The sequence below is a fragment of the Halichoerus grypus genome, chromosome 1 (genome assembly GCF_964656455.1).
Source record: "Halichoerus grypus chromosome 1, mHalGry1.hap1.1, whole genome shotgun sequence".
Lineage (NCBI taxonomy): Eukaryota > Metazoa > Chordata > Mammalia > Carnivora > Phocidae > Halichoerus > Halichoerus grypus.
Genome location: NC_135712.1, coordinates 141610153 through 141630247, shown reverse-complemented (window position 1 = coordinate 141630247; position 20095 = coordinate 141610153). Strand labels below are relative to the sequence as shown.

Here is a 20095-nt window from a genome sequence, read left to right as displayed (position 1 = left end):
CATGTGCTCTCTCTCTCTCTCTCATTCTCTCTCTTTCAAATAAATAAATAAATAAAATCTTTAAAAAAAAAAAAGTGAGTGAGAAACTCATAACCAGGTTCTTGCTATTCACAATGTTTCCATTGGGTGTAGCTATGATATTAGACAGGTTGATATCACAGTCTGTGTATTCAGGAAGAATGCCCAGACGTTTGGGGATTTGTAGTGACTTTCTTTGTCTTTAGCATTAAATTGTATTAGTCAGCTATGTTCTATGGCGAAAACCAAATAGTACAGCTTCAAATCAATCAAGTCAAGAAGGATTTCAATGTCTTTTTCTGAAAATGAAGAAACCTAAAAAAAAACCTGAGATGTATTATAACTTTAATCAACAATAATTTCTACATAATTTGCTCATTCTTAATTTTTTTTTTTTTATGTAACCATCTAATTCACACCTAGTTTGAATGCCTTCTAGATAGGCATCCGTTGGATAAAATGGGACAAATAAGGGGAGAATCCTCTAATAATGCAACCCCTTTATTCAATGATAGGTCTGAGCAGAGTGTCTTAAAGTGTCTTTTATGCTAAAAGAAAAAAAAATAAGTTATTTCTCCTAAAATTCAAGGGCAGCTTACATGCTGAGATGAAAACTGCTAACTCTTTTCTTAACAACACCATATGTCTCCAATTGGATCATAATGCAGTCGGTTCTCAAGGGAACGTTATGCATGGAAGCTAACCAAATCGAGACACAGGCGTCAATGTGTGCGCACTCTCTGATTAACCAGGAGATGCTACTTTGGATTTTCCAGATCATCTAAGTGAGCATCTGAAGGGCCTTTCTCCTTTCCCGACACCTCCCCAAATGAACCAAGGCCTAAAAGGACCCTGACCCTTCTACAATAATATTTCTCTTTTTGTTCAGATTTCCTCTTCTATGTAGCCTCAATACATTTTAAGGAACTGAAATATTTAACCCCTGAACTCTCTAACCATGTGTTTTAAATAGCAGACACATTACATAGCAAACACTATAGAAGTCCAGCTTAAAAAAATCAAAAGGAAAATATCATAAGACTGAAGAAGTCACATTTGTCCCCTGAGAATAACCAAAAATGAAAGAGCAACCAATAAACCAATACGGATTAGTTAGACATTTCTTTATCCACTCATTATAATTCTTCCTTTTTAGCACTTCATTCAATCTTGAGTATTTTTATGCATGAGTAAGATATATTTTTAAATCTACTCACTTAATATTGAACACTTGCCATATATACTGCTACCAGATTAATAGCAAGTTGAGGCATTGCAGCTTAAGTCCAGACACACGTGACATATTCAATTCTTTATGTTGAATGTAATTTTTAATAGCAGAAAGTTATATCATCTTATGATGTGTATAAAAGTTTAAGGATTTTGCCTTGGGAAATGTGAAATGGGACAGTCAAGATTGGTGCTTCTCAGACTATCTCCGATGAGTGGACAGTTTACAAAAAAAAAAAATCAATATGTCAGTAACTGATATTTTTTTAAAAATATGAAATTATGCATTCAGATTTCATGGCAATGTCAAATTGCTATAAAATTTCTAAATGCAAAAAAAAAAAAAAAAAACCCAAAAAACATTTCTAAATGCTTCCTCTCATGCTCTGTCCCCTTCTTGTGATGGACTGATAAAAAATGTTTGGAAACTGGCATCAATCAGTGTACTTCACTGTGACTATCACTGTTTAGATAGATACATTATAAAATAGAAACAGGAGTCATGAACTTCCTTCACTTGAAGTGCATTTTAAACTATTCTTTGCTGTTTCTCTTCCAATTCACTTCAGACAATCAGCAGCAGAGAGTCAAAAGAAAGGCCAAAGAAGAATCACCAAGAAGCTTTTGGTAGTTTTGAGAAAGGTAAGTTGCTACTTACTATTTAAAAACGCACAATTACAAAAGTAACCTTTTCATTCCCAGTGACCAACCAAGGGCTTTACCGTGTATTCATTTTAATAATTGCAATCAGCCTAGACACAAATGAATGATTATTTAATGGTATTCCTTACCTGGGATGCCTGGTGGTGTTTTCAGATATTTTCCATTAAAATGTTGAATTACCACTTCACATTTTTCAGTAGACTCCATTCTGGAAAAAGAGGTAAACAGGGGATCATATACTTTCCTAAGGTTGTGTATATTCAGGAAAAGTAAATAAAAATGAAAACGAAAATAGGAAAGCCATGGAAAAGCTTGATTTGAGAATTCTACGAGACTTGTCAACTGTTGCCATGACCACCATGATCAAACTATCACAAACTCACCATTGCTGAGAGTAGGTATTTATTTACTGCATTGAAAGTTGCCTATGTGGGGACGGCTCTATGCTGATTCCTCTCCCAGAAGTAATACTGAGGCATCATCTTGCTTAATCCACAAAACACTGTCTGGCAGTTGAAAGTGCTCCATAAATCTCTGTTGCATGTCTGAATTAGCAAACCTGAAAGGTAGGTCTTGTTGCCCTTTCCATCGAAGGCTCTGAGGCTTACACAGATGAACGACCTTGGCAATGAGTGGCGGAGTTGAGATTTTAACTAAGGCTTGTCTAATACCAAAGCCGAACTATAACTACTAAGCTATTGGGCTGAGGGACTCCACAAAACAAGCTGAGGAGATGTGCTGTTATTTCCACTTTGTGCAGTCTAACGTGATGATTAATATAGTAGTGTTGTCACCAACACCTTGACATTTTTATTGAAAACCCACTGGGTGAAAGTACAAAAGAGAATTATTTGGGGTCCCAAATGTGAGCAGAGAACATAAATACATAAACCTCAACTCCTGAACTTTCTTCACTTTGAATTTTGGAAATCCTCTCTTTTTTCACACTAGATATCCATATTCCTAAACTAGGTTTCTTGGGTCAAATTTTGGCATCTCACTTGCAAGCTAATGAATGAACATTTTGAACTATACCATCATAATGTCAATATTGGCAGTGTTACCCTATCCTAAGGAGACTAGTATTGGCAACATTTTCTAAATAATTAACTATAGCAGGGCTTTATTTTATAACATTGGATGGGGAAGATAAAAATTAAAGGGCTGATTCTGATTAAAGGAAATTAAGTCCCCCAAACAGTACACTAGAGGCAAATACACATTTAAAAAACAGCCCACACACATATGAAAGAATGTGTATGAAATGTGTGAAATTTGTCTAAAAGGCAAAATATAATTTTGGATTTTCTGCTGTGTTATTAATATGAGCTGTCTTGGAATGGAGCTTTTTAACTCAAGTTATAAAACTTCCCTACACCTAAATCTTAAGTGTGTTTTCAGGAGGCTATTACATGCACAGGAAATAAGATAAGGGAAAATATGTAAACAAACACCAAATAAGTTACACATTTATTACAGCTACAGGAATTCAAATGTGAGAGGAATTCCAGAAACCAGGGAAACACTGAGAAGTGGGCCCAGGAGGCCATAAGGGCCCTTAGAGAAGTCATTAGGGCAGGGAGCTGACCAGGCCGTGTGTCCTTTTAGAGGGGGTGAGGTGAGCAGAACACTGTGCCTGGGGCGCCTGGGTGGCTCAGTCGTTAAGCGTCTGCCTTCGGCTCAGGTCAGCGTCCCAGGGTCCTGGGATCGAGTCCCACATCGAGCTCCCTGCTCGGCCGGAAGCCTGCTTCTCCCTCTCCCACTCCCCCTGCTGGTGTTCCTGCTCTCGCTATCTCTCTCTCTGTCAAATAAATAAATAAAATCTTAAAAAAAAAAAAAAAAAAAAAAACCACTGTGCCTGTGTGGGAGATTCACAGGGTTTGGGGTACTCTTGAAGATAAGCTGAGAGATGCAGACAAGGGTACCTGAATTATCAGGTTAAGAAATTCTAGATGGTATCAGAAGCATATTCCAATGGGAGGGGGGGCTGTCATTATTTTCTGACTCAATTTTTTTTTTAAAAAAGGGTCTTTTCTGATGTATATTCCTAGGAGGCATGGGATGGAGGCCCATCTTTCTGTATAGAGACACATATAAATGGCAAATCTCTACCTACCCAGCAAAACTGACTTCCCTGGCATGAGACCAGTGCAGAAGGACAGAGCCACAGACTTACAATAAGTCTGTACTTGGTTCAAAACTCTGCTGGCACCATCTTGAAATTCTTAATGATTTTCTAATAAGGGTCCTGCATTTTTATCTTTCACTGGGTCCCACAAATTATGTCACTGGTCCTGCTATGGCAAGAAAGTGCAGGAAACCAATAGGTTATTATTCATTTATCAAATGGCCCAGTGGATCCACATAGGTGTTATTTTGAAAAACATGTAAAGAATGAATCAATTTTATATCCAAATGTGGGGGGAAAAAAAACAACTAAACCTCTTTAAGCTTAATAACATACAATTTTGATAAATAAAAATAAAAACAAAGAGAGCATTTTGTTCACTGCTTAATCACAAGTTCCTCCAAGTCAGAAGATATTTGGGTTAGAAAGGCAAGATGAATCTTTCTCCATTACAAATATTTAGGAATAGCTAAGTACAATTTTCCTAACTCCTTCAAGTTTTTCTTTCCGTGGAATCCTTTACAGTAAATCTTCCAACCTGTTATTATTATTATTTTTTTTTTTTGAAGTATGAAACTTGCATTTCTAGGAACAAAAGAATTCTAATTCTGTTCTCTGTCTTCCCACAGGATCTACTATCTATCGTCTCTTAGGGACAATAACTTTCCCTCCTACCAGAGACATGAATGGGAGAGGAAATGTAAGCCCTTAATTACTACAGATGTTACTTTATGGAATTTTTATTCCAGGAGAGCTCCAGAATGAAAAGCTTATGCCCCAGAGCCCCCCTCCTTGTTCAATCTCTCTCTGGATACTCATCTAGATAAAAGGCAGTTAAGAATCTAAAGCTTGCTTGCAAGAGTCCTACAAATCAAATCCTTTCTCTTTGTCTTAAAATGACATGGAATTCTAAATGAAGACTAAAACTAGACTGGGGTGTGTGTGTGTGTGTGTGTGTGTGTGTGTGTGTGCACGTGCTTATTGATTCTATACGTGTTTTAGGAAATACAGAAGAAGCTAAAGTAGAAAATCAGGTGGCTCACCAACTCTACCCACCTAAAATTTTTTTGCTCTGGATTGAAAGCCTTAAGTCTTTCCTTTTGGATTCTAAGTATGATCATCTTTTCTTAAGACTATTTTACATCCATATCAAGCCGGATGGGGGCTGTTTCTAGGAACATAAAGACAGCGGCATAGATTGTTCACTTTGGCTTCATTCAGATTTAACTAAGTGAATGTCTGCATTGAGCCTTTAGAGACTCTCCTCTCCGAAAGAATAAATGCAATAAAAGTCTGTTTTCTGTAGCTGCTGGTGCTTAGTGTCAAACCATGTTATGCTGTACCACCCAGCAGTGACAATTTCATTTTAATACACGGGGCATATTTTAACAAGGCAAAGCAGTCCCAGCAAAGACAGTGATATAGGAGCGACCAAGGGAAAGGCTCAGGGTTCCTCACGTATTTTATGTGGAAACCGAACAAAAGTGAGACTGGAGCTCTGGGGAGGAGGGGGGGGGGGCGGTGGAGAGAGACTGCATGTGAATAGCCACCTTAGGAAGAATGTGCCCATTCTCTTCTCAAGTTTCACAATTAACTGCTTTGAAATGCCAGCTCAAGCTATCTGCAATCTGGCCCACGCTTCAGTTGAAACTGACACTAGCATTATCAAGTGAGTCTGAAAAGGCGGCATGCCAGACAAAGCTGCCTTTACATGTCCCTTTCAGACGGGCCACTGAATCACTACAACTACATCTATTCTTCCCAGGCGGTACCTGAACCCCCTCTAGTACCTCGGGACAGCTCGCGTGCCAGGCCAACCATTCACCCGAAGATACATTAATTAGGTTCTTACAAGGCTCCAATCATTGTATAAAGCTTCGGGGTTTTCTGTTAGGTCTGATGTTTAAATATAAATACACATTAAAGGTCCCGTTTGACATTCTTTCTTGTCTCAGTGCCTAGGAACCTGGCTTCAGTCATTCAAAACAAACCACAGAATTGTGATTTAAAAAAAAATTTTTTTTACACCAGTTACTAAGGGGAGCCGGTTTCACAGCCAATACAATTCCCACAGGCAAGTTACATCAGAGGAGAGTTTGATCCAATATTAGTAGAATGTTCTGGGTCAGACTTGACACAGAGATGTGGAAAAGGATTTTGCAAAACCATCTGCAGCCTCCCTATCTCAGCTCAATAGAGGATCTCTCAGTTTATGATCTTAAAGCAATAAGCATTATTAACCATGTATGTAAAACAAATCCACCCTGCCACTTATTTTGGTTAATTAGAGGTTTCCGCTATTGTGAAATTTTTGTGGTTTTGCAATCATAGGCTCTGTACAAATTATTGGCAACTTAGAATATCCAACGTTGCAAGCCAGTCTTCCATCTAAATCCGGTTAGAGTTACGCAAAGGGACAACATTAACAGATTTTTAAAAGTACTAAAATGTGCACTCCTTCTGAGATTTCAAAAATAAATTCCATCATTCACTTCTTACTCTATCGTAATGGAAAGCACAGCAGTCGAGTCCCAGGAACAAAGATGAGTAAATGAGTTGAATTTTCTTCTGAGTCTTTAATATTTGTTTTCTATCTGCCGGGTGCTTGACATTTTTAGGATGTAACAGGTATCATAAACACCAAATAATGAAGCGGAGCTGCCTCTCTGCCATCTTCCTTTGCCAAAACCCAGACATCTGGGAGGTGTCTTACTCGGCATTACAACACATTCCTCTTTAGGAAACGAAACTGTGGACAATATTTAACTAATTAAAACCCACTCCAGAGTTTTAGAATCACATAATTTCAGGACTAGAAATAGCCCCAGATATCAACTTCTAAATTGTACAGATGAAGAAACTAACACTAGTTGCCTTCCCTAGAGACTAGTTAGTGGATGAACCTGGAATAGAACCTTTGTCTCTTGACTCTCAGTTCAGATGGTTTACCTGTAAGAGATGAAGTTCCATTGCTGGCCTCCCATCATCCCTCCTGATTTCCTGTACTCTGTCTACTTTAATGTGTTCTGATGCTGGATGGATCATGCTACCTTCATTCTAGTTCAATCTCTGTTAACTGGAGCAGCTGTTCTCAAAAATGGAGATACACCATAGCACTTATTTCGTGTAGCATAATACCCTCTAGTTCCATCCAAACACCTTCATCTGATGTGACTGGAAGGGTACTTCACCTCTATGGTATTCTTTCCAAAAACCTATACATCATATGGATCCTATCATGAGAAAAACGTCAGACAAACCCAACTCTGGAGACATTCCCCAGGATACCTGGCTAGTGCTACTCAGGAAAAACAAGGAAAGTCTGAGAAATTGTCACAAACTATAACAGACTGATGAGACATGACAACTAAATACACAAATGGCACCCTGGATTGGATTTTGGAGCAGAAAAAGTGTATCAGTAGAAAAAACTGGTGAAATCCAAATAAAGTCTGGAGTTTAGTTAATAGTAATGTATCAATATCAGTTTCTTAATTTTGACATATACACCATGGCGATGTAAAATGTTAACAAATGACGTGGTGTGTATGGGAACTCTTTATTACTTTTGTAATGTTTCTGCTAAATTAAACTCACTCCAAAATAAAATGTTTATTTTAAAATGACTGTACATTAAAATGATCAGGAAACTATTTTTAAAAATACCAATGTCTGGGCCCCAGCCCATGAGATTCTAATTTAACTGCTTTGGCATGAAGTCCAGGCACATATTTTTCAAAGCTACCCAGGTGATTCCAGCGTGCAGCAAGGATTAAAAACCACTGTTCTGGAGCTCTTTGTCACATGCCCCAAACGAGAAATCATGGGCTGAATCCAGCCTTCAGGTAGAAAGTTTTGTTTGGACTACAAAGAGGTTTTAGAGAATCTGAAATGGTTGTCAACATTTAAAGACTGGGAGACCTCACATGAAAATTTGGATTCCTGATTCCTCTTGAAAGATGATATGGTCTGATCCATGTTTTCTGCATGGCAACTATGGTACAATAAAAATAAATTTAGCCTTTGTCCCTGGTTTCTGACACAGAACTCCTAAAACCCATGGTATTTCCTGAGTGAAAGAAATGTCCTTCATTACTTATAATAAGGCCTTTTGGGCCACACCTGAGTTTACGTTAATGAGGTGACTCAAGAAGGGACCCCTAGAGAGATTCAGGATGGGGCTGATCACCACAAAGACCAAATGATGAGAAGGTTGGAGGCTTCAGCTCCACCCACCACCTCAGGGATGCGAAAGGGGCTAAAGATTGAGCTCAATCACCAATGGCCAGTAAATGAATCAACCATGCCTATGCAATAAAACCTCCATAACAACCACTAAACAAAAGAGTTCAGAGAGATTTGCCCGGAGGGTGGTATGCCCCGGGAAGACAGAGAAGCTCTAAGCCACTCCTTATACCCTATATCTTGCCCTTTACATCTCTTTTGGCCATTCCTGAGTTGTATCCTTCATAATATACTAGTAAACAAAAGTAAATTGTTTTCATGAGTTTTGTGGATTGTTCTAGTGAATCAGCAAATCAGACGGGGTCAAGGAATGGTGGGAAGAGTCTTGTGGGGGGACTGAGCCCTTAAACCTGTGAGGTCTGGCAATATATAGTCAGTGTTAGAATTGAATCGAATAGTTGGACACTCAGTTGGTGTCATAATTGGAGAACTGATGTGGAAAAACAACATGTATTTATTGTTAGAAAACCTCACACATTTGGTTTTAGAAGTGATGTCATCATAGCAACCATGACCTGAAGTTGAACAGTTGCTTTCTTTAAACCGAACCAGTTTGTCATCATCCCTACCATCCTGTATCGATTGCCAATGCTAAGGTAAAGTTGCAGATGCTTAGTTATCATTAACCTTGCACTATTTTTTCTTTCCTTTTTTTTTTTTTTCCATTAATGAAGTCAAGGGGAAGGAAAAATAAGTCAATTTACCCATGTGTTTTCTGTTTACCCCTCTATATGTCTTCTCTGCTCTATGCTTCAAAGAAGTGATCCATCTATGAACTGTGTCCTCTTAGCTCTTTTATCTGATGGCTTTTCATTGGGTTTAGCCATTGGGGGCCTGGTAGGAGTAAAGAGAAGTCTGACCAGTTCCTGTTTCTTCTCTCTTGGCTTTGGCACCCCCTCTCTGGCTGGGATTGCATCCCTCCCTGTCTCCAGCTATTCCAGGCAGCCCCCCCTTCCATGGCTCTGGGTCTCACTGGCTCTGGGAGCACTCTTCCACCTGCCTTCAGCTGTCTCAAGGCAGCAAAAGCTTCCTTCTGCTGGTCATCTCTGGGTATCTCAACATCCTTGGTCAGTTTCCTTCACTCTACCCACACTTTTTGTAAATCCTGCTTTACTCTAGTCTCTTCAGTTAAATCATGTGGGGTGAAATTCTGTTTGCAGCCAGCATGCTGATGGCTCTGCCATAAAACTATCAACGCTGAAGGAACAAAATTATCCTGGAGGCTGTGTGTTTGAAGAAAGAGGCAAGGAAAAAAAAAAAAAAAAGGTTTCTTTTACACCAGTCTGGGAACTACTTGTCTCTTAGATTATCTGCCTACCACCGGTTGACATCATAACCTAAATCTGTCCTTTAACCATAGATTAATGTTTTCAAAAGGAGTTTTGGTGAAGAAATGGAAGAAAATTAAATTAAAAACATTAAAATTGAGATAAAGGAGGAATTGATAAGTATAGTATGTTCAGATCTAGAAAAATCCTACCGTTAAATGCCACTGGAATTCATTATCACTTTTAATCAATTTCTTTGAGCTACGGGCACATTTGATTCCTAGATATTATTATCTGTTACATCTCTTTTCTTTCCTCTATGAAATAGAAACTTTGCCTTTTTCTGGTTCCCAGACATGCCAAACTTGGCCCCATCTTAGATCTCTGATTGCATTTTCCCCTTTGCCAGGATTCCCTATCCAACCCCACCAAGAGACTCTCTTGTTCCTTCTTATCATCTGTGTCTCAGACTAAATGCTCTCTCTTCTGAGAACTTTCCTGTCCCTGACTTCTAGCCTCTCCTTCTGCCATACTCTCTATTTTACCCCTGTTTTATTTTGCCTTTATAGCCCTTTAATTATTTTATATGGATTATTTGATATTATTTGATATCTTCTTACTTGTTTGGTTACATTTTTTTGTCTCCCCAGTCTAGTAGCATGTCAGATATTTTTCTCCTGTGTACCCCTCTGAATTAATATCTAGAACAATTACTGGCATATTATAGTGCCCAAGACATATTTACTGGATGAAATGAATGAATGAATAAATACATTATACATATCAGAAAAGGAGGCTCAGAGAGTTTATGTACCTGTCCAAGAACACAGATAGGAGGTGCAGAAGTAAGATGCAAGCTATCTTATTTCTGACCCAGAAAGCCATGTTCATAACCACACAGAGTGAGTGGATGGGATGATCCAACTCACAGAAAGTTGAGAATATAGGAAAGATACCAAATAAAAAGACTCACACTTGTGAGTCCAAATGACATTTCCCAGTGTTTCTTCTTTATTGGTGGGAAGCAGACAACCTACCTCACATCTTCACAGCCTTCAGATGGTCCAAGAGTCCCCATCACGGTTTGTGCTTACAGGCAGGACAGGGCAAAGAAATCTTATAGGCCCTGAGCCCACTTAATGGTTACTGTTTCCAACCTCGAGGTAACAAAGTTCTCCAATTTCAGTTTTACATGAGTAAATATTCAGAACTCTCTTCTCATCCTACAGAGGATGATCCTTGGGATCCAGTCATTTCAATGTTATAATGATAAAACAATAAGTTATATGTTTCCCTCCTTCTCTAAGTTTTTATAAAGCCACGTATAGAGCAAGAATTGAGTCCAGGACATTTCAAAATTATAGATTATTTGATACAATTTAATCAATTTGTTTGATTGGTTGACTGGTTGGTTCTTTGCTTGGTTGGTTGGTGTGGGTCTTGAAACCTGGGCTCCAATATATGGAAAAGAAAGTAGAATGTTCTACCATATCTCTAGCCATGATCATGACTTAACTGATGGTGAAAGAAAGAAATGCTGTGCAGAAACAGATCAAGATAAATGAAGAAACATGTAAAACAAGAACAAAGATCCAGAAGCTGAAGGATGGACCAGGAGTTTACTCTCCAGTAGATCACATTTGCTGGCAATTGGCTGAGGAATTAAGATTACCAAACAGAGTAACAGCCCTTATTCTCTTCAGTCTCAGCAAAAATTGTAACCTCTCTCTGTGCAAACATAGCTGCAATTTGGAGATGACTAATCACTAAATTTACACTTTGGAGATTTTCTTTGTTCACATTTGATTTCCTAGTTCCATGTAGGTTTGAGGTAGAAATGGCAAAACATTGCCAAAACAGCAAGGGGGCGGGTGGATTTTTAACACAAACATAGACTCCATCAGATCAAGAGATATGATCGAAACACATTCCAAACAATGACGATTCGGTAAGCGTGATGGTCATTTTAAAGGGGCATATATTTGCCTGCAAAGGAAGTATTGGCATTTGCCTTATTATTTTTTTTAATTCCTATATTTTCATTATGCTGATCCTGAGTCAGAGTTTCATTATATTTCAGGAGGGGAGAAGATAAGGAGCAAGAGGTATCAGGAGGTAGAAGGTAAATCAATAATATTTTAAAGATATTCAACACTAATTAAAGAAAACACAAAAAGAGTATTTTTCACCTACTATTTATACTGATTTTTAATAATCAGGCTGATATTTATCTGCCTATAACCACAATTATTATTATTTTTTTACTTAGCAAAAAGAAAGAACTGAAACTCTTTAATTGGAAAACATATTCATTTAGTAGAGAGAGACAGAAGACAGGGCTGCCCATATGTTAAAAGTCATTCAAACAAAATTCCATGAGAATCAAATTAAGAGTACTGAAGAGGGGTGAAAAATACTACAAAATACAAAGGTCTCTGTGCTCAGTGGTCTCTCACGCTCTTTGGCTCACCAGGGGACAGTAAATGCATTTCTTAAAGAGGTTCTATGTTCCCAGATGGTAAAGCTGGATTAATTGTGAATGTTTACCTCCCCCATCTCTTCTGCACTTTGGGTCATTCTTTACTGGCCTCACATAACACTCTTTCAATGTGATTTTTGTTAGACAAATGGTCTCATGTTTCTGGGAATGGGAAATGGATAACAAGAACACACAGTCATGTCCATCCAGCCTCAGGCTGATTTATGCTCTGATCCTCACAAGGCAAGGTAGTCTGTTGGCACCCACTAGCTTTGCAGTAGTGGGTCTGTCTTGTCTGACTGTCAGCATTCCCACCATAAACTTCTGTTTTTAGAGGTTTATGACTTGGCTATAAAATGCTGCCTAGAGGGCGGTGGATCTTACAAATTGTTTTAAGTTGTAAGAGAGTAAAAAAAAAACATAAAAAATAAAATAAAATGTCTGTAATTTCAGACATATCTGGTGCTTCTGGAATTTGAAAAGCCGGTAATTGTGCTGTCTGTGCACCCTCCTGGCATTCAAATCTATGCTTTGAAGTTCAATGTTTTAAATATAAAATGAAGATACTACCTTTACTTTGAAGAGATGGTTATCAAAGGAGATTAATGTATAGCTTGCAAGTAAAATAATAATGGGGGGTGTCTTTCTAGTTAAAGAATTTTGGGATATCTTGCATATGAATCAAGGACCATATCTGGTGGTTAGAAGTGACCAATGGTAATATTTAAAATGAAACTTGCCAGGGCATCTGGGTGACTCAGTCAGTTAACCGACTGATTCTTGGTTTTGGTTCAGGTCATGATCTCAGGGTCTTGAGATTGAGCCCTGTGCTCAGTGCGGAGTCTGCTTGAGATTCTCTCCTTCTCCCTCTGCCCCTCACCCTGCTCATGCTCTATTTCTCTCAAATAAAATTAAATAAATAAATACAAATCTTTAAAATGAAGCCTGATAAATTTATTCAGGTTACCTGAATTGAGAGAGTCATAAATTCAAGAGATAGATTCAATTTACCAGGCACAATTACAGGCCGACTCTTCTCCCAATCAAATAAGCATTTTCTTTTAATAACACCTGTGTCACTGTGAACTTTTAGAGGAAGAAATAATTTGTAAATCAGTAATAGTTGAGCTGATGTTACTGTAGTTTCTTCTAAAACCCCAGTTCACCCATCTCAGAATTGGCTTATCATTGTCATCAAATGCTACCACCCTGCACAGTTATAGTCACAAACAAAAAAAACCAAAACACTTGAAGTGATTTCATTTGTTCATCATCAAAAATTTACTGAAGATCAATAATGTGTCAGACAACATTCTAGGTGCTGGGACAGACATGAAGAAGAGCAAGACATGGTCCCTACACTTGAAGAACAGGACGGGAGATGGATTCATGACCAGTTCATTTGACAAAAGGGGTACAGTGTGATCGAGGTGTCAACAGGAATCAACTCCATCAGGAAAAATTTCTAAGAATGGAACCCAACAATTTGAAATTTTACAGGCCTTCCAGATGATTTGAGAATCAGTCCTAATGCCCTAAGGCAATGCTTTTCAGGGTTTAGAGAGCATGAGAGTCACCTAAAGTGCTTGATAAAGCATAGATTGCTGCACCCCATCTACCCCCCACCATTGCTGATTCAGTAAGTCTGGGATAGGGCCCCAAAATTGCATTTCTAACAATTTCCCAAATAATGCTGACGTTTCTGTCCTGGAAACTACACTTTGAGAACCACTGTCCCAAGGCATCCATTGTATGTAATCCATTAACTTTTCTCACTAGCTGCCCGCTATCCTGGGAAGAAGGGAGAAAATTGTCACTCAAGTTATCTCTGTTTTGTGGTTCAGAGGGAGAGCTCCAAATGAGAAAGGCTAACAACGGGAAAAGGGTGATATCTAAAAAGAAGGAAAACTGTAAAAGTGAATTTGTGAATGATCGAGTTTGTTAAGGTAGTAGCCACAGTGGTTTGAGAAAATGCAGAGCAAATGTCCAAGGTCGCATTTAGAGCAGGCATAAAAGAATAATTTAAAATTCCCACTCTTCCTCAGTTCCTAAAGAAAAAAAGAACTATAGGATTTACTCTTCCATGAAATCATATACTGTGATTATAGTGTTGCCTCTTACAATGTGCATTACTTGATTCTGCACCAAGAAGAATATTCTTCATTTTAAGCAAACTGAAAGCGTATAGAGAAGACAGAAGTGAGAGAAATGAACAGCCCAATCTCTGTGTTATAAGCTGAATTGTGCCTCCAACCACAACAAATTCCTATGTTGAAGTCCTTCATAATGTGAGTGTATATGGAGATAGGGCCTCGAATGGGTGGGTCCTCATCCAATCTGACTGATGTTCTTTAATTTTTTTTTTAAGATTTTTATTTATTTATTTGAGACAGAGAGGGCACAAGGGTGGGGTGAAGCAGAGGGAAAGAGAGAAACAGATTCCCTGCTAAGCAGTGAGCCCAACAGCGTGGGGCTTGATCTGAAGTCCCTGGGATCATGACCTGAGCCAAAGGCAGATGCTTAACCAACTGAGCCACCCAGGCACCCCTGATGTCCTTTAATTTTTTTTTTAATTTAAGTTTATTTATTTAAATAATGTCTATACCCAATATAGGGCTCGAACTCATGACCCTGAGATCAAGAGTCACATGCTCTTCTGACTGAGCCAGCCAGGCGCCCCATGAATGATATTCTTTTAAAAAGAAGAGAGTAAGACACCATGTGAAGACCATGTGAAGATACAGGGAAAACAAGGTCATCTACAAGACAAGGAGGGAAGCCTCAGAGGAAACCAAGCCTACTGGGACCATGATCTTAGACTTCTAGCTTCCAGAACTATGAGAAAATAAATTTCCGTCATTTAACCCACCCAGTCTGTTGTATTCTGTTATGGCAGCCCTAGAGAATTACTATACTCTGTATCAAAAGCCCTTTGCTTAAAAAAAAAAAAAAAAAAAAAAAAAGATCACCACAGATCTTAGAAAATGTTTTCTCTTGATAAAGTTGAAATATGTTCATTTCTCAGCAGTACAAATGAAGGAGAAATTCATTTGTTAGAGATTTTCGGGGGACAAGAAGTGGGAGAAGGACCAGAAGGATGTGCATGCTGTTCCTTTCAGTGAACTCCCACACTGGCCAGCCCTCCCACAGTAGGTTAGACACTATCCAACAATGAGGACATTGGCAAAATTCGGAGCCCTGGGTGACGTGATTAGCTCTGTCTTGACCATGCAAATGAGCAGTTACCAATGATCTGAAAAAGTGAATGCCTCAAGCATACATTCAAGTCAGGGAGAGTTTCTTCATTCTGCTTATTTTTCTTCAACTCATCATGCATCTTGTATATGTCTACCAGTCTACTAGAAAATGGTAGAGATATGAATTTTAAGACATGGTCCATGACTTGTAGGAAGTCAAGTTAGAGATCGGTATATATGTGTGTATGTATGTATGTATGTATGTATGTATTTAGAGAGATAGAGAGAGAGAAAGTGAGCCCAGGAGGGGCAGAGGGAGACGGAGAATCCCAAGCAGGCTCCACGCTCAGCACAGAGCCCGACACGGGGCTTAATCTCAAGACCCTGAGATCATGACCCAAGCCAAAGTCAAGAGTCAGATGTCTAACTGAATGAGCCACCCAGGCGCCCCTACAATTTGCTATCTTTCAAAGTGCGTTAATAAAAGTTGGTTTGGAATGGTTTCCAGGTAATGGCAGGGTTTATTATAGATGGACACACCTGTCTGCAAAGGGCTGACTTCCCAATGACTCTAGCATCCATTCACTCATCCACGTTAAGTCAGCTGGAGACACATAAACACACCAAGCCATGGAGACACGGCTTTTACTCTCGTTCTTTGTTGTTGAGCAGTTTTTCTCTGCGGTTTCTTTTGCTTTGTTTTTCATGAAAGCACAGCAGGTACAACCATTTTAACTCCATTCCTGGCTGAGATCTTCCTTTGTAAACATCCCTTAAAGTTAAGATGAAAACTACTTTTCCTTTTCTGACAATGAAAAAAGTGCAATTTGCTTTTTTCTGTTCTGTGTAAAACATCAAAACCACACAGCCAGGGCCTCTTAAATGCAAATACCCTCCTAATCCCCCCACTTTATATGTCTGGGTTCCTTGGGACTTCCCAACAATTCTTGTTTCTCGAAATCTTTCTTCTCTTCCTTTTCTTGACTGAGAAATTCTATCGTCTCATTCTTTGGAAATCAATGCAAAAACATTTGGATGCTTTGTTCACCACATGGGCTCTTTAGCTTTGGGGTATTGGGCATTTATTACCACCAGCAGAAATTGGCAGCATCTGATTTTGCTAATCTAAAAGAGAGAATTGGGAACTGGGTATGCATATCATTATGACCTGAGTCACATATAACCATTCTTTGTACATACAGATTTTAGCAAGCACAACATATTTATAATTACATTGGAATTCTTTGGATTGAAGCAAAGATAGAGAGTCGGTTTGAAAAGCTGCTTTTTTGCAGGGAGAGGGTAAAATAGTCTATTGCTTTGGGTCCTAGTTCTAGAAAGGAATGGAATTAAAAGGGAATAAGGAGGAAACACAAGTAATACATGTACATGTACGTAGCAAGTGTTTTACCTGGCAAAGCCAACGCCCCTGCTGACTCCATTAGCATCTCTTAGTATTCTTGTGGAAATGACATGTCCAAAGGGTTTCAGCATATTTTCAAGTTCCTGCTCATCCATAGAAATGGGGAGATTTGAGATGTATAGGTTTGTTGGGTCTTGCTCTTGTTGCTAAGGGAAGGAAAGAAACAAATGCATTAGGTTCTGAATATTGAAAAACCTATTGCACAAATGGATAGACTTTTGCTTGAACTACAATATGGATTCCCAACTTCAACACACTCCTGAATATTCTTTTTACTAAGGGCAATACTTCTTTTCAACGAATTCCCTTCTTGCTGAGTGTTTCTCATAGAAACAATGTCATAAATGAAAAGCAAGCTTTCTGCCCAGCCTCCTTAGGAAAGAAAAATAAACTTTTATTGCAACTGAACAAAGGAAACATGTGTATTCTTTTCTATTACCACTAACTACTGCTTCAACTCTCACTGCTCCGATTACCATCACTATTAGTTACAAACGTTGCATTTAGTGAGCACTCATTACAGGGCTAAGCATTGTTCTACACAATTAACATGCATTATTTTATTCAATATTCCTAATAAATATAATTGTTATCATTTTACAGAAGACAAAATTGATCCCTAACTTGTCCAAGTTACAGGGTTCATAAGTATCAAAGCCAGGGCTCAACTCTGGGGCTATCACCAAAGTCTGTGGGGTATCACCTAAGTCTATAGGCTTCACTGTCCTGCTCTACTACCTTCCACTTGACAAAAAGGCTGGGGGAGGATGGGAACCACATTGGCCTCAGCATCACTGTGGAATTTGCTAAAAATGCAAATTCTCAGGCCTTACCCCAGAACCACTGAATCAGAAACTTGAGGGTGGGACAAGCAAGCTGTGTTTTGACCAGCCCTCCAGGTGATTCTGATGACTGGGCAAGTTTGGGAATTGCTATCCTACACCATACATGTTAATGTTTGAGTGAGATTATGATGTCTATCATTTTCTAATCCAATAGCAATAGTGCTAAGTACATTTCCTTAATAGAATGGGAACCCAAACAATTACTAGCATTATCTCTGTGTCCATGAATGTTCTCTCTTTCACACAATGAATTAGTGTTGGGACTTAGTTGTATATATGTATCAAGATAAAACAGCCATAAACCTGGCATATTAGCCATTAAGATCAAAATATATCATATATTTAACTGCACCTTTATATTTTAACCAAAACAACAACCTTAACTTCAAGGATAAGCAAGATTAGATTGGAAAAAGAAATTCTGAAATCTATAGGAAATGACATTATGGAACAGCGAAACATCTTTTGTAAAGAGATCTCATATTCTAGAAAATTTGAGGTTTTAGGCACAATGAAAAAAATACAAGCAAGATTCCAAATATTATTTCAAGACAAAAAACAATTTTGGTATGAAACTATTGTTTTTAACAGTTCTAAATATTCAGATAGGTCATAATATTTTTATTAAGCTTTGAGATTAATAAGATGTATTATTACATTAAATTTTTTAACAGTTTAGTTTATCACCATGGAAAATGGTAAAAATAAACATATATTCATTCAGAAAAAGACAACACAGCTTTAGTGTTTAGGAATAGTGTAAGTGTAGGAACTGTGCAACTGTAGTCAGTTTCTCTCCCCCTCTCTAACACACACACACACACACACACACACACACACACACACACACACACTACTAAAAAAATGGCACGATCCTAGAGCAAAAACAGAGATAATATTATTATCCTTTCCTAAGTGGTCATGTTCATGTTTTTGTTTTTGTTCTATTTTTTTGTTTGTTTGTTTTTGCTGGGGTAATGGGAAGAAAAAAAGAAAAGAAAAAGTGGTGTTTTAGAGACATAATAAAGAATCTTATATACATACAACTTTTAAAAAATTTTCTATATATTTTAGGGAGAGACAGAGAGAGCGTGAGTGGGAGGGGCCATGGGAGAGGGAGAGAGAATTTGAGGCAGACTCTGTGCTGAGCACGAGCTGGACGTGGGGCTCGATCTCATGCCGCTGAGATCAGGACCTGAGCCAGAACCAAGAGTCAGTCACAACGCGCTGTGCCACTGAGGAGCCCCTATGTAACTATGATACTATTTGACTACCCATCATTTAATTTTAATCTTTACATCCCTCCAAAGGTAGCTTGGCAAATATCAATATATTCATTGGATAATGAGGAAACGGAGCCATGAAGATGCATCATCTTGCCCAAGGACAATCAGATAATTAGTAACAGGATTGGAATTAGATTTGGTGACCAAGTCTCCTAACTTCTAGCTCAGTGTGCTTCTCGCTAGCCCAATGTTTCCCAAGCTTCAATCACCTGCATATCACCTGAGAAATTTTTGCCAGCCACGTACAACTTTTTGTTTACTAAAAAGCTTTCTTTAAGTCAACATACCTTTGTCCTTAAATAAGTTTATTTAAAAAGTAACTTTCTGTTGCTACCAAACTAAAAAGCTGGTATTACTTGGCATAAATAGGTTACTTACCGTAAGAACAGGAAACAACAAATCAGTGTTATTAAATTATACCTAGGTACTGTTTGTTTGCAAAAGGCATTGACTCTCATGGTTGACTTTTTCTCAGTTACAAATGAGATTCGTAATTAAGAGAGGTGTGAGAATCTCACTAGCACCAGATGGAGGCTTTTTTTTTTTTTCTTTTCTGGGAATGATCGGAATTGAGACAGAAATAGGAAAAGAATCATTTTCTTACAAAGAATTTCTGGATCCTACACACCTAGATCTACTTAAGTTCCATGAGAGATATATGTCCCATGGATTGGGAGTTCCTGCATTAACCCCGAACTTCTCAGAGAGGAGCGGCAACAGAAGGCAGTCCCCTGAATGGGTTGGAATTTGCCCAGCATTCTACACCCCTTTGTCCTCGATCAGGCTAACTAACCACAACCAGCCAACCCACTATCCCAGCGTACTGTACAGATCTTTTCATTTTCTCTAGGTAGCAATGAATTAGTTTATCCTGATTCAAATCCGTTTCCAAATTCTCCAACTGCAGAATTCATTGCAACTTCTCAAAATGATGTGTGATCAACACACAGAGCTTAGTACATAAGGGAGTGCCCAGTAAGCTATTTTCTGAATCCAAATTCAAACAACAAGGCCAACTCCTTAATCTGTATTCACAGACACATGATAGCACTGGATGGTGTGATTCCTTAATTTATACTCACAGAAAAAGTAAAGCATTGGGTAGTGTTATTTGTTAAGTAAGTCCATCCTTTGAAATGTGGTATTAGTCTTGAATATATCTGTTGATTTGACATAGAATGGACTTTAAAAGAATACATACATTTATTTTTTATACAATTATACATTCATATTTTTACTTTTAATGTTATCTATGTATCAGGTTTATGTAAATTGATGGCCACTTTCAAAAGGTGCTTTGGCACTATGAACCA

At 38.3% G+C, this 20095-nt stretch overlaps 1 protein-coding gene across 21 annotated transcripts in view; it reads right to left on the bottom strand.

Annotated features, from left to right (window-relative positions):
* RBMS3 (RNA binding motif single stranded interacting protein 3) overlaps nucleotides 1–20095 on the bottom strand; it is a 1332425-nt gene that overhangs the window by 241399 nt on the left and 1070931 nt on the right. For all 21 annotated transcript variants that reach the window (XM_078072625.1, XM_078072633.1, XM_078072638.1 and 18 more), the window contains 2 exons: nucleotides 16640–16797; nucleotides 2040–2119 (listed from right to left, as the gene is read on the bottom strand). In XM_078072625.1, coding sequence (XP_077928751.1) covers nucleotides 2040–2119; nucleotides 16640–16797 — 238 coding nt within the window. The remainder of the gene's footprint in view (nucleotides 1–2039; nucleotides 2120–16639; nucleotides 16798–20095) is intronic.